A 16,636-nucleotide genomic window follows, 5' to 3' on the forward strand; every position below is an offset into this window, starting at 1 on the left:
TATTTACGTGGGCGACTGCCGTGATGTTTTATCCCACTGGATCAATACCGGCTGACCTTGAAGCAGAGGTCTTGCTAAGCTTAGAGCATTATAAATTTACCCTTAGCTATATTTATGTGGAGAAAAGTCTCCAGACTTGATCACACTCCCTGGAAATTTTTTCCTTGTGTGACTGCTCCCCAGCCTCTCGGGCTGGCCTCCGTGGTCACCAACATCCAAAACTGAATGCCGAATCTGCGGCCCTCTAGAAGATGAGCACTCTGTAACCACCACAGGAGAGACACCCTTGTCCTTGGATATAGGGTTATCCGCTGATGCATCTGAAGATGCGATCCGGACCATTTGTCCAGCAGATCCCACTGAAAAGTTCTTGCATGAAATCTGCCGACTGGAATTGCTTCGAAGGAAGTCACCATTTTTTTTTTACCATGGCCCTTGTGCAATGATGCACTGATTTTAGGAGGTTCCTGACTAGCTCGGATAACTCCCTGGCTTTCTCTTCCGGGAGAAACACCTTTTTCTGGACTGTGTCCAGAATCATCCCTAAGCACAGGAGACTTGTTGTCGGGATCAGCTGCGATTTTGGAATATTTAGAATCCACCCCTGCTGTTGTAACAGTATCCGAGATAGTGCTACTCCGACCTCCAACTGTTCCCTGGACTTTGCCCTTATCAGGAGATCGTCCAAGTAAGGGATAATTAAGACGCCTTTTCTTCGAAGAAGAACCATCATTTCGGCCATTACCTTGGTAAAGACCCGGGGTGCCGTGGACAATCCAAACGGCAGCGTCTGAAACTGATAGTGACAGTTCTGTACCACGAACCTGAGGTACCCTTAGTGATAAGGGCAAATTTGGGACATGGAGGTAAGCATCCCTGATGTCTCGGGACACCATATAGTCCCTTTCTTCCCGGTTCGTTATCACTGCTCTGAGTGACTCCATCTTGATTTGAACCTTTGTAAGTGTTCAAATTTTTTTTTAGATTTAGAATAGGTCTCACCTAGCCTTCTGGCTTCAGTACCACAATATAGTGTGGAATAATACCCCTTTTCTTGTTGTAGGAGGGGTAATTTAATTATCACCTGCTGGGAATACAGCTCGTGAATTGTTTCCCATACTGCCTCCTTGTCGGAGGGAGACCTTGGTAAAGCAGACTTCAGGAGCCTGCGAGGGGGAAACGTTTCGACATTCCAATCTGTACCCCTGGGATACTACTTGTAGGATCCAGGGGTCCTGTACGGTCCCAGCGTCATGCTGAGAGCTTGGCAGAAGCGGTGGAAGGCTTCTGTTCCTGGGAATGGGCTGCCTGCTGCAGTCTTCTTCCCTTTCCTCTATCCCTGGGCAAATATGACTCTTATAGGGACGAAAGGACTGAAGCTGAAAAGACGGTGTCTTTTTCTGCAGAGATGTGACTTAGGGTAAAAACGGTGGATTTTCCAGCAGTTGCCGTGGCCACCAGGTCCGATGGACCGACCCCAAATAACTCCTCTTCCTTTATACGGCAATACACCTTTGTGCCGTTTGGAATCTGCATCACCTGACCACTGTCGTGTCCATAAACATCTTCTGGCAGATATGGACATCGCACTTACTCTTGATGCCAGAGTGCAAATATCCCTCTGTGCATCTCGCATATATAGAAATGCATCCTTTAAATGCTGTATAGTCAATAAAATACTGTCCCTGTCAAGGGTATCAATATTTTTAGTCAGGGAATCCGACCAAGCCACCCCAGCTCTGCACATCCAGGCTGAGGCGATCGCTGGTCGCAGTATAACACCAGTATGTGTGTATATACTTTTTATGATATTTTCCAGCCTCCTGTCAGCTGGCTCCTTGAGGACGGCCCTATCTATAGACGGTACCGCCACTTTTTCTGATAAGCGTGTGAGCGCCTTATCCACCCTAAGGGGTGTTTCCCAACGCGCCCTAACTTCTGGCGGGAAAGGGTATACCGCCCATATTTTCTATCGGGGGGAACCCACGCATCATCACACACTTCATTTAATTTATCTGATTCAGGAAAAACTACGGTAGTTTTTTCACATCCCACATAATACCCTCTTTTGTGGTACTTGTAGTATCAGAAATATGTAACACCTCCTTCATTGCCCGTAACGTGTGGCCCTAATAAGGAATACGTTTGTTTATTCACCGTCGACACTGGATTCAGTGTCCCTGTCTGTGTCTGTGTCGACCGACTAAAGTAAACGGGCGTTTTAAAACCCCTGACGGTGTTTTTGAGACGTCTGGACCGGTACTAATTGTTTGTCGGCCGTCTCATGTCGTCAACCGACCTTGCCGCGTGTTGACATTATCACGTAATTCCCTAAATAAGCCATCCATTCCGGTGTCGACTCCCTAGAGAGTGACATCACCATTACAGGCAATTGCTCCGCCTCCTCACCAACATCGTCCTCATACATGTCGACACACACGTACCGACACACAGCACACACACAGGGAATGCTCTGATAGAGGACAGGACCTACTAGCCCTTTGGAGAGACAGAGGGAGAGTTTGCCAGCACACACCAAAAACGCTATAATTATATAGGGACAACCTTATATAAGTGTTTTCCCTTATAGCATCTTTTTTATATATTTTTAACGCCAAATGAGTGCCCCCCCTCTCTGTTTTAACCCTGTTTCTGTAGTGCAGTGCAGGGGAGAGCCTGGGAGCCTTCCCTCCAGCCTTTCTGTGAGGGAAAATGGCGCTGTGTGCTGAGGAGATAGGCCCCGCCCCTTTTTCGGCGGCCTCGTCTCCCGCTCTTAACGGATTCTGGCAGGGGTTAAATATCTCCATATAGCCCCCGGAGGCTATATGTGAGGTATTTTTAGCCAAAAATAGGTTTTCATTGCCTCCCAGGGCGCCCCCCTCCCAGCGCCCTGCACCCTCAGTGACTGCCGTGTGAAGTGTGCTGAGAGGAAATGGCGCACAGCTGCAGTGCTGTGCGCTACCTTAAGAAGACTGAGGAGTCTTCTGCCGCCGATTCTGGACCTTCTTCTTGTTTCAGCATCTGCAAGGGGGCCGGCGGCGAGGCTCCGGTGACCATCCAGGCTGTACCTGTGATCGTCCCTCTGGAGCTAATGTCCAGTAGCCAAAGAAGCCAATCCATCCTGCACGCAGGTGAGTTCACTTCTTCTCCCCTAAGTCCCTCGTTGCAGTGATCCTGTTGCCAGCAGGACTCACTGTAAAATAAAAAACCTAAGCTAAACTTTTCTAAGCAGCTCTTTAGGAGAGCCACCTAGATTGCACCCTTCTCGGCCGGGCACAAAAATCTAACTGAGGCTTGGAGGAGGGTCATAGGGGGAGGAGCCAGTGCACACCACCTGATCCTAAAGCTTTACTTTTTGTGCCCTGTCTCCTGCGGAGCCGCTATTCCCCATGGTCTTTTCAGGAACCCCAGCATCCACTAGGACGATAGAGAAATCTCGATTAACAATGTTATGATGCATGAATACAGATGCAGCCAGCCTCACCGTCGCCACGTTGCGTACGCACGGTCATCCGCAACGCGGCAAACTGCATTAATCTACGCCGTGCCGCGACCAGTCACAGCCGGCAGTCGCCCATAGGAATGAATGGGCACTAGCTGTTCCAACCGTGCGCATAAATGAACGTGGCTACATCTGTATATATACGTCTAAGCCTGCGCTAAGTGAATATAATAAGAAAGGTACTTACAACAGCACTTCATGTAACATGAGGATATTGGGATGTGGGCTCAGCCGCCGTAATGCTTGTATTTCTCTCAGATTATTCACCTGCTCGGCGCTGGAAATAATCCATGTATTAGACGTTGCCACCATTTACTCACATAAACATGCAGATTGTGCTCAGTGCACACTGCCATATGTCACCAGTCTAAACGGGTATGGCTAAATAAAATGCTGTACTAAGAAACGGACACATACAACGGTGTTTCAGGTCATACGTGTTGCAGGCCATTGCTCCATGTCATGTGTGGCATGATACAACAGTATTAAGTGTCAGAGAGCAAAAACTTTCCAAAAACATAGAAGTTATATGATATAACCTACATTTATATTCAGCCTGCCTGTTTTTGGTAGTGCTTGTTATCATACATTTTGGAGGCAGCAGTGTTTTTTTCACCATTGTTAACTAGTGATCACTATTTTCACTATTCACTATAGCCTCCTGCTGAATGCAGCACACCACTGATCACTGATAATTCACAGTCACTCTGGCAACGTTACCACTTACCAGCTCGGTCTTGGGCTAAACAGCGACATCTGCTGTCTGGAGAGGGGTATTACACCACACAACAAAATCCGACATGCAGTACAAAATAGAATTTTGCACAGTTTTAAGTGTATATTGGCCCTCATTCCGAGTTGATCGTTCGCAAGGCGATTTTAGCAGAGTTGCTCACGCTAAGCCGCCGCCTACTGGGAGTGTATCTTAGCATCTTAAAATTGCGAACGATGTATTCGCAATATTGCGATTACAAACTACTTAGCAGTTTCAGAGTAGCTCCACACTTACTCGGCATCTGCGATCAGTTCAGTGCTTGTCGTTCCTGGTTTGACGTCACAAACACACCCAGCGTTCGCCCAGACACTCCTCCGTTTCCCCGGCCACTCCTGCGTTTTTTCCGGAAACGGTAGCGTTTTTTCCCACACGCCCATAAAACGGCCTGTTTCCGCCCAGTAACACCCATTTCCTGTCAATCACACTACGATCGCCGGAGCGATGAAAAAGCAGTGAGTAAAAATACTATCTCCATTGTAAAATTACTTGGCGCAGTCGCAGTGCGAATATTGCGCATGCGTACTAAGCGGAATTTCACTGCGATGCGATGAAAAATACCGAGCGAACGACTCGGAATGAGGGCCATTGTTTCTCCATCTCTTGCGGCTCTCTGCAATGTTTTTTCCTAGCACCTATCTCTCCATTTGACCTTTAGCAGGAGGCCCCCTATATTCTGCTGACAGTGATATGGCCGCTGGTATCTGCTGCTTTTTTTGGCCGAATGTGTACAGAAAAGGCAGCTCTGCCCTCTCCCCAGTATAACACAGCTCACAGAAGCCCCTATCCCCATCCTGGGTTCTGGAATTGGCCTTCCAATGGCCGAAGCTAGTGAATTAACGCGCAGATGCGTCAGCAAGTTTTCTGTAGCAATTACAGCCCTGGAAAAATGAATACAAATAATTTCTGGAACTATGTTTCCATAGACATCCATTACAGGTCACTGGGGGATTGGCGCATGTCACCCCAGAGATTTATCCGCAGCAGTCCGCTAGCACCTGCGCCAACTTCTGTCTGGTCTGGAATATACATGGTAAGTGACAAGAAGTGGTCACAGTGTGTACGCACGCCCCACCACCTACACAAATGGGGGGGTGCCCGGCTATCGAGGCACAAGCGCGCAGGATCTATTCACATGGCGGCAGCACGGCAACGGTAGGCTGTTTCTGCATGACGCCGGTAATAGGACAGGGCGCAGTGCTCTGCTAAAACAGCGTCTTCACGCTAGGCTATTTTAGGTGACGTGGACAACTGGGTACACCCTTATTTGTGATGTCGACAGGGCTGCACCGCCCCCAATAGTGAGACAGTGAGCCACGCCCCATTTTCAAGCTGTCCCCGTACTAGCGGGCTCACCATATTATATATATATATATATATATATATATATATATATATATATATATAGATAGATAGATAGATAGATAGATAGATAGATAGATAGATAGATAGATAGATATCTTAAGTGGCACGCTGCTAGCAGAACTTATTATGTACCTTTTAAAATGCTGCTTCATTTTCTTGCACGCATAGTAATTTCCATCTTTGAGACTTTGCGTCTTCACCACTTCTGAAAACGTGCCTTCTCCTATCTTACTTATTATTTTATATCCTGCAATAAAACATATGACAGATAGCACACAGACACAGCGGTATACTAACATACGTGGCTAAATGAGGCCACAAACACACTTGGGGGTACAGTCTACCATCTAGAAGACGGAACGCTGTGCTCTGGATTTTACAATAGACATTTTGCAAGAGTTATTCAAAAACAAGAACAAAAAAATATACAAAAATAAAAAGAGAAACTAGTCACGCTGTAATCTAATAGGAATTAGAGAAAATGATTTCATTGTAAGTAACAAATTCCCATTTTCTCCTGTAGCAACTGAGCATCAATGAAACTCTTGGGGACACCCCAAAGCCGACAGCAGAGGTGGGCAGGAATCAGTGTCAGAGAGGAATACTCATAGATTTCCCTCAGGGGATCAGCATTCCAGTCATGAAAGTAACATAGACAGAGGACAGAGCATTGGAGAAACCTGCACCTGTCCCCCGGGAGCCTGGCATGACAGGAAAATGTGCATATAACTAATACAGTGAGCTGGAGTATTGCTTTTATATCTATAGTGTCCAGCCACCTATAGTGGCAGAGGGACAGAGGGTGGGAGAGGTGAGAGAGGGACAGAGGGTGGGAGAGGTGAGAGAGGGACAGAGGGTGGGAGAGGTGAGAGAGGGACAGAGGGTGGGACAGGTGAGAGAGGCGAGAGAGGGACAGAGGGTGGGACAGGTGAGAGAGATGAGAGAGGGACAGAGGGTGGGACAGGTGAGAGAGGGACAGAGGGTGGGACAGGCGTGAGAGGGACAGAGGGTGGGACAGGTGAGAGAGGGACAGAGGGTGGGGCAGGTGAGAGAGGGACAGAGGGTGGGACAGGTGAGAGAGGGACAGAGGGTGGGACAGGTGAGAGAGGGACAGAGGGTGGGACAGGTGAGAGAGGGACAGAGGGTGGGACAGCTGAGAGAGGGACAGAGAGTGGGACAGGTGAGAGAGGGACAGAGAGAGGGACAGAGGGTGGGACAGGTGAGAGAGGGACAGAGGGTGGGACAGGTGAGAGAGGGTGGGACAGGTGAGAGAGGTGAGAGAGGGACAGAGGGTGGGACAGGTGAGACAGGGACAGAGAGTGGGACAGGTGAGAGAGGGACAGAGGGTGGGACAGGTGAGAGAGGGACAGAGGGTGGGACAGGTGAGAGAGGGACAGAGAGTGGGACAGGTGAGAGAGGGACAGAGAGAGGGACAGAGGGTGGGACAGGTGAGAGAGGGACAGAGGGTGGGACAGGTGAGAGAGGTAAGAGAGGGTGGGACAGGTGAGAGAGGTGAGAGAGGGACAGAGGGTGAGAGAGGTGAGAGAGGGACAGAGGGTGGGACAGGGGAGAGAGGGACAGAGGGTGGGACAGGGGAGAGAGGGACAGAGGGTGGGACAGGGGAGAGAGGGACAGAGGGTGGGACAGGGGAGAGAGGGACAGAGGGTGGGACAGGTGAGAGAGGGACAGAGGGGGAGGAGGGGTACAGAGGGAGGAAGGAGGCACTGGGTGAGAGGATGGAGCTATTGGGCAGAGGAAGACACTGGGTGGGAGAGGGACAGAGGAGGATGAGGGAAGACGCAGGGTGCGAGCGGGATGCAGGGTGGGAGAAGGACAGAAGACAATGGGGGGAACTGAGTGAAAGGGGGAAGAAGAATGAGAGGGGGACGCAGGGTGGGAGTGGTACAGAGGGGGAGAGGGACACTGAGTGAGAGGGGGACACAGTGTGGGAGAGGGACATTGAGTGGGACTCAGGGTTGGAGAGGTACAGAGGTTGAGATGGGGAAACAGGGTGGGAGAGGTACAGTGGGGGAAAGGGACGCTGAGTGGGAGGGGGACGCAGGGTGGGAGAGGTACAGAGGGGGAGAGGGACACTGAGTGGGAGAGGTACAGAGTGAGAGGGGGACACTGAGGTGGAGTGGGACGCAGGGTGAGAGGGTGACGCAGGGTGGGAGAGGTACCGAGGGGGAGTGGGGATGTAGGGTGAGAGGGGGATGCAAGGTGGGAGAGGTACTGAGGGGGAGTGGGGACGCAGGGTGAGAGAGGTACAGAGGGGGCACTTGGTAAGAGGGGGACGCAGGGTGAGAAAGGTACAGGGTGGGAAGGGGACGCAGGGTGGGAGGGGTACAAAGGGGGAGTGGGACGCAGGGTGGGAGAGGTACTGAGGGGGGAGTGGGATGCAGGGTGGGAGAGGTACAGGGTGGGAGGGGGACGCAGGGTGGGAGAAGTACAGGGTGAGAGTGGGACACTGAGTGGGAGAGGTACAGAAGGGGAGTGGGACACTGAGTGGGAGAGGTACAGAGGGGGAGTGGGACACTGAGGGTAAGAGGTACAGAGTGAAAGGCGGACGCAGGATGAGAGAGGTACAGGGTGGGAGAGGGACAAGGTGGGAGAGGGACACAGGGGGAGTGGGGACACAGGGTGAGATGGGGACGCAGGGTGGGAGAGGTACAGAAAGGGAGGAGGGCAGAGTGAGATGGGGACACAGGGTGGGAGAGGTACAGAGGGGGAGTGGGGACACAGGGTGAGAAGGTGGACGCAGGGTGACAAGGGGACAAAAGGGGAGGAGGGCACTGAGTGAGATGGGGACGCAGGGTGGGAGAGGTATAGAGGGGGGAGTGGGACACTGAGTGGGAGAGGTACAGAGGGGGGAGTGGGACACTGAGTGGGAGAGGTACATAGGGGGAGTGGGACGCAGGGTGAGATAGGGACACATGGTGAGATGGGTAAGCAGGGTTGGAGAGGTACAGAGGGGGGAGTGGGACACTGAGTGGGAGAGGTACATAGGGGGAGTGGGACCCAGGGTGAGATAGGGACGCATGGTGAGATGCAAAAGCAGGGTGGGAGAGGTACAAAGGGGGAATGGGACACTGAGTGGGAAAGGTACAGAGGTGGAGTGCGGACGCGGGGTGGGAGAGAGACATTGAGTGGGAGAGGTACAGAGTGAGAGGGGGACAGGGTGGGAGAGGTACAGAAAGGGAGGAGGGCACTGGGTGAGAAGGTGGACAGTGAGGTGGAGTGGGACGCAGGGTGGGAGAGGTACAGACGGGAAGAGGGATGCAGGGTGGGAGAGGTACAGAAAGGGAGGAGGGTACTGGGTGAGAAGGTGGACGCAGGGTGACAGAAGGGGAGGAGGGCACTGAGTGAGATGGGGACGCAGGGTGGGAGAGGTACAGAGGGGGAGTGGGACACTGAGTGGGAGAGGTGCAGAGGGGGAGAGGGACGCAGGGTGAGATGGCGACGCACAGTGGGAGAGGTTCAGAGAAGGGGAGGAGGGCAATTGGTGGGACAGGGACGCAGGGTGGGAGAGATATAGAGGGGGACACTGAGGGGTTTGGGGACGCAGGGTGGGAAAGGTACTGAGGGGTAGTGGGGACGCAAGGTGGGAGAGAGACACTGAGTGGGAGAGGTACAGAGTGAGAGGGGGACAGGGTGGGAGAGGTACAGAAAGGGAAGAGGGCACTGGGTGAGAAGGTGAACAGTGAGGTGGAGTGGGAAGCAGGGTGAGATGGGGACGCAGGGTGACAGAAGGGGAGGAGGGCACTGAGTGAGATGGGACGCAGGGTGGGAGAGGTACAGAGGGGGAGTGGGACACTGAGTGGGAGAGGTACAGAGGGGGGAGTGGGACACTGAGTGGGAGAGGTACAGAGGTGGGAGTGGGACACTGAGTGAGAGAGGTACAGAGGGGGAGAGGGACGCAGGGTGAGATGGCGACGCACGGTGGGAGAGGTTCAGAGAAGGGGAGGAGGGCAATTGGTGGGACAGGGACGCAGGGTGGGAGAGATATAGAGGGGGATACTGAGGGGGTGTGGGGACGCAGGGTGGGAGCAGTACAGAGGGGGAGTGGGACACTGAGGGGGAGGGGGGCGCAGGGTGGGAAAGGTACAGGGTGGGAGAGGGACAGGGTGGGAGTGGGGACGCAGGGTGGGAGAGGTACAGAGGGGTAGTGGGGACGCAGGGTGGGAAAGGTACAGAGGGGGAGTGGGGACGCAAGTGGGAGAGGTAAAGAGGGGTAGTGGGGACGCAGGGTGGGAGAGGTACAGGGAGGGACACAGGGTGAGATGGGGACGCAGGGTGGGAGAGGTATAGAGGAGGCACTGGGTGGGAGGGGGACGCAGGGTGGGAGAGGTACAGGGGGGGGGAGTAGGACACTGAGGGGGTAGTGGGGATGCAGGGTGGGAAAGGTACAGAGGGGGAGTGGGGACGCAGGATGGGAGAGGTACAGGGTGGGAGAGGTACAGAGGGGGAGTGGGGACACAGGGTGGGACGGGTTCAGAGTGGGCACTTGGTGGGAGAGGGACGCAGGGTGGGAGAAGTACAGAGGGGGAGTGGGACACTGGGTGGGAGAGGTACAAGTTGCGGGGGGGATGCAGGGTGAGATGGGGACGCAGGGTGGGAGAGGTACAGGGTGGGAGATGGACGCAGGGTGGGAGAGGTACAGGGTGGGAGATGGACGCAGGGTGGGAAAGGTACAGAGGGTGAGATGGGGATGCAGGGTGGGAGTAGTACAGGGTGGGAGAAGTACAGAGTGGGCACTTGGTGGGAGAGGGACACAGGGTGGAAGAGGGACGCAGGGTGGGGGCGGACACTGAGGGGGTAGTGGGGACGCAGGGTGGGAGAGGTACAAGTTGGGGGGGGCGCAGGGTGGGATGGGGACGCAGGGTGGGGAAGGTGCAGGGTGGGAGATGGACGCAGGGTGGGAGAGGTACAGGGTGGGAGGGGGACACAGGGTGGGAGAGGTACAGAGGGTGAGATGGGGACACTGAGGGGGTAGTGGGGCCGCAGAGTGGGATAGGTACAGGGTGGGAGAGGTACAGGGTGGGAAATGGACACAGGGTGGGAGAGGTACAGAGGGGGAGCGGTACAGGGTGGGAGGGAGACACAGGGTGGGAGAGGTACAGGGTGGGAGGGGGACGCAGGGTGGGAGTGGGACACTGAGGGGGTAGTAGGGACGCAGGGTGGGAGAGGTACAGGGTGGGAGATGGACGCAGGGTGAGAGAGGTACAGAGGGGGAGTGGTACAGGGTGAGATGGGGACGCAGGGTGAGGAAGGTACAGGGTGGGGGGGATGCAGGGTGGGAGATGGACGCAGGGGGGGGATGCAGGGTGGGAGAGGTACAGGGTGGGGGGATCAAGGGTTGGAGAGGTACAGGGTGGGAGAGGTGCAGGGTGGGAGAGGTATAGAGGTGTAGGGTGGGGGGATGCAGGGTGGGAGAGGTGCAAGGTGGGGGGGATGCAGAGTGGGAGAGGTATAGAGGTGTAGGGTGGGAGAGGTACAGGGTGGGGGGGATGCAGGGTGGGAGAGGTACAGGGTGGGGGGGATGCAGGGTGGGAGAGGTACAGGGTGGGGGGATGCAGGGTGGGAGAGGTATAGAGGTGTAGGGTGGGAGAGGTACAGGGTGGGGGGATGCAGGGTGGGAGAGGTACAGGGTGGGGGGGATGCAGGGTGGGAGAGGTACAGGGTGGGGGGGTGCAGGGTGGGAGAGGTATAGAGGTGTAGGGTGGGAGAGGTACAGGGTGGGGGATGCAGGGTGGGAGAGGTACAGGGTGGGGGATGCAGGGTGGGAGAGGTACAGGGTGGGGGATGCAGGGTGGGAGAGGTACAGGGTGGAGGGATGCAGGGTGGGAGAGGTACAGGGTGGGGGGATGCAGGGTGGGAGAGGTACAGGGTGGGGGGATGCAGGGTGGGAGAGGTATAGAGGGGCACTTGGTGGGAGAGGGGAGCCCCGTGCACCGGGCACAGAGTCTGCAAGGTGACAGATGAGCGGTAGCGCCGCATTGCCGGCGGGTCACGCAGTGACCCGGGGCGCGGTGACGGGCACTTACTGTGATGGTGACGGGAGGGTGATACCCCCGCAGTGACCCGGGGCGCGGTGGCGGGCACTTACTGTGCATGGTGACGGGAGGGTGATACCCCCGCAGTGACCCGGGGCGCGGTGGCGGGCACTTACTGTGCATGGTGACGGGAGGGTGATACCCCCGCAGTGACCCGGGGCGCGGTGGCGGGCACTTACTGTGCATGGTGACGGGAGGGTGATACCCCCGCAGTAACCCGGGGCGCGGTGGCGGGCACTTACTGTGCATGGTGACGGGAGGGTGAGCGCCGGGGGCGCCTCTGGCACCTGGAGAGCAGCACACAGTCAGGACGCCATGTTGGTGTACACCGTCTCCTAGCAACCGACGCTCGCACCCTGAGGCCGCGGGGACTGTACGTCTGGGTCCATGGCGTCATTACGTCTAACCAATTCCCTGCAGAGCAAAAATAAAAGTGTTCGCCCAACGTGGGGCTCGAACCCACGACCCTGAGATTAAGAGTCTCATGCTCTACCGACTGAGCTAGCCGGGCGGCTGGGGGGCGGAGGCGGCGCTGCGGCCTTTGTAGCTGTTCCCCCGGCCGCGTCACCCTGCATCCTCATTGCTGCTGCTCTGTACCGCCGTGCACCTGATCTGTACTGCCCTATACTACTATATACTGCTCTGTGCCGCCATGTACTGCTGCCCTGTACATGTACTGCCCTATACTACTATATGCTGCTCTGTGCCGCCATGTACTGCTGCCCTGTACATGTACTGCCCTATACTACTATATACTGCTCTGCGCCGCCATGTACTGCTGCCCTGTACATGTACTGCCCTATACTACTATATACTGCTCTGTGCTGCCCTGTACATGTACTGCCCTATACTACTATATGCTGCTCTGTGCTGCCCTGTACATGTACTTCGCTATACTACTATATACTGCTCTGTGCCACCGTGTACTGCTGCCCTGTACATGTACTGCCCTATACTACTATATGCTGCTCTGTGCTGCCCTGTACATGTACTTCGTTATACAACTATATACTGCTCTGTGCCGCCATGTACTGCTGCCCTGTACATGTACTGCCCTATACTACTATATGCTGCTCTGTGCTGCCCTGTACATGTACTTCGCTATACTACTATATACTGCTCTGTGCCACCGTGTACTGCTGCCCTGTACATGTACTGCCCTATACTACTATATGCTGCTCTGTGCTGCCCTGTACATGTACTTCGTTATACTACTATATACTGCTCTGTGCCGCCATATACTGCTGCCCTGTACATGTACTGCCCTATACTACTATATGCTGCTCTGTGCTGCCCTGTACATGTACTTCGCTATACTACTATATACTGCTCTGTGCCACCGTGTACTGGTGCCCTGTACATGTACTGCCCTATACTACTATATGCTGCTCTGTGCTGCCCTGTACATGTACTTCGTTATACTACTATATACTGCTCTGTGCCGCCATATACTGCTGCCCTGTACATGTACTGCCCTATACTACTATATGCTGCTCTGTGCTGCCCTGTACATGTACTTCGCTATACTACTATATACTGCTCTGTGCCACCGTGTACTGCTGCCCTGTACATGTACTGCCCTATACTACTATATGCTGCTCTGTGCTGCCCTGTACATGTACTTCGTTATACTACTATATACTGCTCTGTGCCACCGTGTACTGCTGCCCTGTACATGTACTGCCCTATACTACTATATGCTGCTCTGTGCTGCCCTGTACATGTACTTCGCTATACTACTATATACTGCTCTGTGCCACCGTGTACTGCTGCCCTGTACATGTACTGCCCTATACTACTATATGCTGCTCTGTGCTGCCCTGTACATGTACTTCGTTATACTACTATATACTGCTCTGTGCCGCCATATACTGCTGCCCTGTACATGTTCTGCCCTATACTACTATATGCTGCTCTGTGCTGCCCTGTACATGTACTTCGCTATACTACTATATACTGCTCTGTGCCACCGTGTACTGCTGCCCTGTACATGTACTGCCCTATACTACTATATGCTGCTCTGTGCTGCCCTGTACATGTACTGCCCTGTACTACTATATGCTGCTCTGTGCTGCCCTGTACATGTACTTCGTTATACTACTATATACTGCTCTATGCCACCGTGTACTGCTGCCCTGTACATGTACTGGCCTATACTACTATATGTTGCTCTGTGCTGCCCTGTACATGTACTGCCCTGTACTACTATATGCTGCTCTGTGCTGCCCTGTACATGTACTGCCCTGTACTACTATATGCTGCTCTGTGCTGCCCTGTACATGTACTTCGCTATACTACTATATACTGCTCTATGCCACCGTGTACTGCTGCCCTGTACATGTACTGCCCTATACTACTATATGCTGCTCTGTGCTGCCCTGTACATGTACTGCCCTATACTACTATATGCTGCTCTGTGCTGCCCTGTACATGTACTGCCCTATACTACTATATGCTGCTCTGTGCTGCCCTGTACATGTACTTCGTTATACTACTATATACTGCTCTGTGCCGCCATATACTGCTGCCCTGTACATGTACTGCCCTATACTACTATATGCTGCTCTGTGCTGCCCTGTACATGTACTTCGCTATACTACTATATACTGCTCTGTGCCACCGTGTACTGCTGCCCTGTACATGTACTGCCCTATACTACTATATGCTGCTCTGTGCTGCCCTGTACATGTACTGCCCTGTACTACTATATGCTGCTCTGTGCTGCCCTGTACATGTACTTCGTTATACTACTATATACTGCTCTATGCCACCGTGTACTGCTGCCCTGTACATGTACTGGCCTATACTACTATATGCTGCTCTGTGCTGCCCTGTACATGTACTGCCCTGTACTACTATATGCTGCTCTGTGCTGCCCTGTACATGTACTTCGTTATACTACTATATACTGCTCTATGCCACCGTGTACTGCTGCCCTGTACATGTACTGGTCTATACTACTATATGCTGCTCTGTGCTGCTCTGTACATGTACTGCCCTGTACTACTATATGCTGCTCTGTGCTGCCCTGTACATGTACTTCCCTGTACTACTATATGCTGCTCTGTGCTGCCCTGTACATGTACTTCGTTATACTACTATATACTGCTCTGTGCCACCGTGTACTGCTGCCCTGTACCTGTACTGCATTATGCCACCATGTACTGTTGCCCTGTACCTGTACTGCACTATGCCACCATGTATTGCCTTATACTACCATGTACTGCCCTATGTCACCATGTACTGTCTTATACTACCATGTACTATCCTATGCCACCATGAACTGCTGCCCTATACCTGTATGTACTGCTCTGTGTCACCATATACTGCCCTATGCCACCATGTACTATCATGTAATGTAATGTCGTCCTATACATAAGAAGCATGCTTTGTATATGACTGCACAGGGTAACACTGTATCAGGGTAGAGACACTGTGGGCAAAATATACTGTCCTATACCACCATATACTGACCTATAATGACCCATGTCGTCCAGTATATAAGAAGCACACATAGTTTATGGCTGCATACAGTAACATTGTATCAGGGAAGAAACACTGTGGACACTGTGTACTGCCTTGCACCACCATATACTGCGCTGTATCGTCCTGTATATAAGAAGCACGCTGGGAATATGGCTGCACATGACAGCACGGTATCAGGGAAAAGACACTGTGGGTACCATAAACTGCCCCATACCACCATATAACATCAGCTGGCCGGTATCAGGGGGTGGGGGGTATTAGGGCACAGTGTAGAGGCAGGGTATCAGGGGTATCAGTGTATCACGGGTATCAGGTCACTGGGGAAGCTCTGCTCACATCAGCTGGCCGGTATCAGGGGGTGGGGGGTATTAGGACACGGTGTAGAGTTATGGTATCAGGGGTATCAGTGTATCACGGGTATCAGGTCACTGGGGAAGCTGTCCTCACATCAGCCGGCCGGTATCAGGGGGTATCAGGGTATCAGGGGACAGTGTAGAGGCAGGGTATCAGGGGTATCAGTGTATCACGGGTATCAGGTCACTGGGGAAGCTGACCTCACATCAGCTGGCCGGTATCAGGGGGTGGGGGGTATTAGGGCACAGTGTAGAGGCAGGGTATCAGGGGTATCAGTGTATCACGGGTATCAGGTCACTGGGGAAGCTCTCCTCACATCCGCTGGCCGGTATCAGGGGGTGGGGGGTATTAGGGCACAGTGTAGTGGCAGGGTATCAGGGGTATCAGGGGTATCACGGGTATCAGGTCACTGGGGAAGCTCTCCTCACATCAGCCGGCCGGTATCAGGGGGTGGGGGGTATTAGGGCACAGTGTAGAGGCAGGGTATCAGGGGTATCAGTGTATCACGGGTATCAGGTCACTGGGGAAGCTCTCCTCACATCAGCCGGCCGGTATCAGGGGGTGGGGGGTATTAGGGCACAGTGTAGAGGCAGGGTATCAGGGGTATCAGTGTATCACGGGTATCAGGTCACTGGGGAAGCTCTCCTCACATCCTCTGGCCGGTATCAGGGGGTGAGGGGTATTAGGGCACAGTGTAGTGGCAGGGTATCAGGGGTATCACGGGTATCAGGTCACTGGGGAAGCTCTCCTCACATCAGCCGGCCGGTATCAGGGGGTGGGGGGTATTAGGGCACAGTGTAGAGGCAGGGTATCAGGGGTATCAGTGTATCACGGGTATCAGGTCACTGGGGAAGCTCTCCTCACATCAGCCGGACGGTATCAGGGGGTGAGGGGTATTAGGGCACAGTGTAGAGGCAGGGTATCAGGGGTATCAGTGTATCACGGGTATCAGGTCACTGGGGAAGCTCCCCTCACATCAGCCGGCTGGTATCAGGGGGGCGGGGGGTATCAGGGCACAGTGTAGAGGTAGGGTATCAGGGGTATCAGTGTATCACGGGTATCAGGTCACTGGGGAAGCTCTCCTCACATCCGCTGGCCGGTATC

At 53.6% G+C, this 16,636-nt stretch overlaps 1 protein-coding gene and 1 non-coding gene across 5 annotated transcripts in view; both read right to left on the reverse strand.

The window, feature by feature from the left end:
• MOK (MOK protein kinase) overlaps positions 1–12,060 on the reverse strand; it is a 54,907-nt gene extending 42,847 nt beyond the window's left edge. Inside the window, exons 1-3 of one of the 4 annotated variants that reach the window (XM_063948559.1) lie at positions 11,935–12,060; positions 5,772–5,886; positions 3,690–3,779 (exon numbers count right to left, since the gene is read on the reverse strand). In XM_063948559.1, the coding sequence (XP_063804629.1) occupies positions 3,690–3,779; positions 5,772–5,886; positions 11,935–11,941 (212 nt within the window). In that variant the 5' untranslated portion in view covers positions 11,942–12,060. Of the gene's footprint in view, positions 1–3,689; positions 3,780–5,771; positions 5,887–11,745; positions 11,841–11,934 lie in introns of those variants that run through there. The other 3 variants (XM_063948558.1, XM_063948561.1, XM_063948560.1) reach the window with 3 other exon arrangements.
• Positions 12,061–12,130: 70 nt separating this feature from the next.
• On the reverse strand, positions 12,131–12,203 carry TRNAK-CUU (transfer RNA lysine (anticodon CUU)). Its single transcript has one exon. It is a non-coding gene; the product is annotated as a tRNA-Lys (tRNA).
• Positions 12,204–16,636: the final 4,433 nt, after the last annotated feature.

This window comes from Pseudophryne corroboree, chromosome 12 (assembly GCF_028390025.1).
Source record: "Pseudophryne corroboree isolate aPseCor3 chromosome 12, aPseCor3.hap2, whole genome shotgun sequence".
NCBI classification, from domain to species: Eukaryota; Metazoa; Chordata; class Amphibia; order Anura; family Myobatrachidae; genus Pseudophryne; species Pseudophryne corroboree.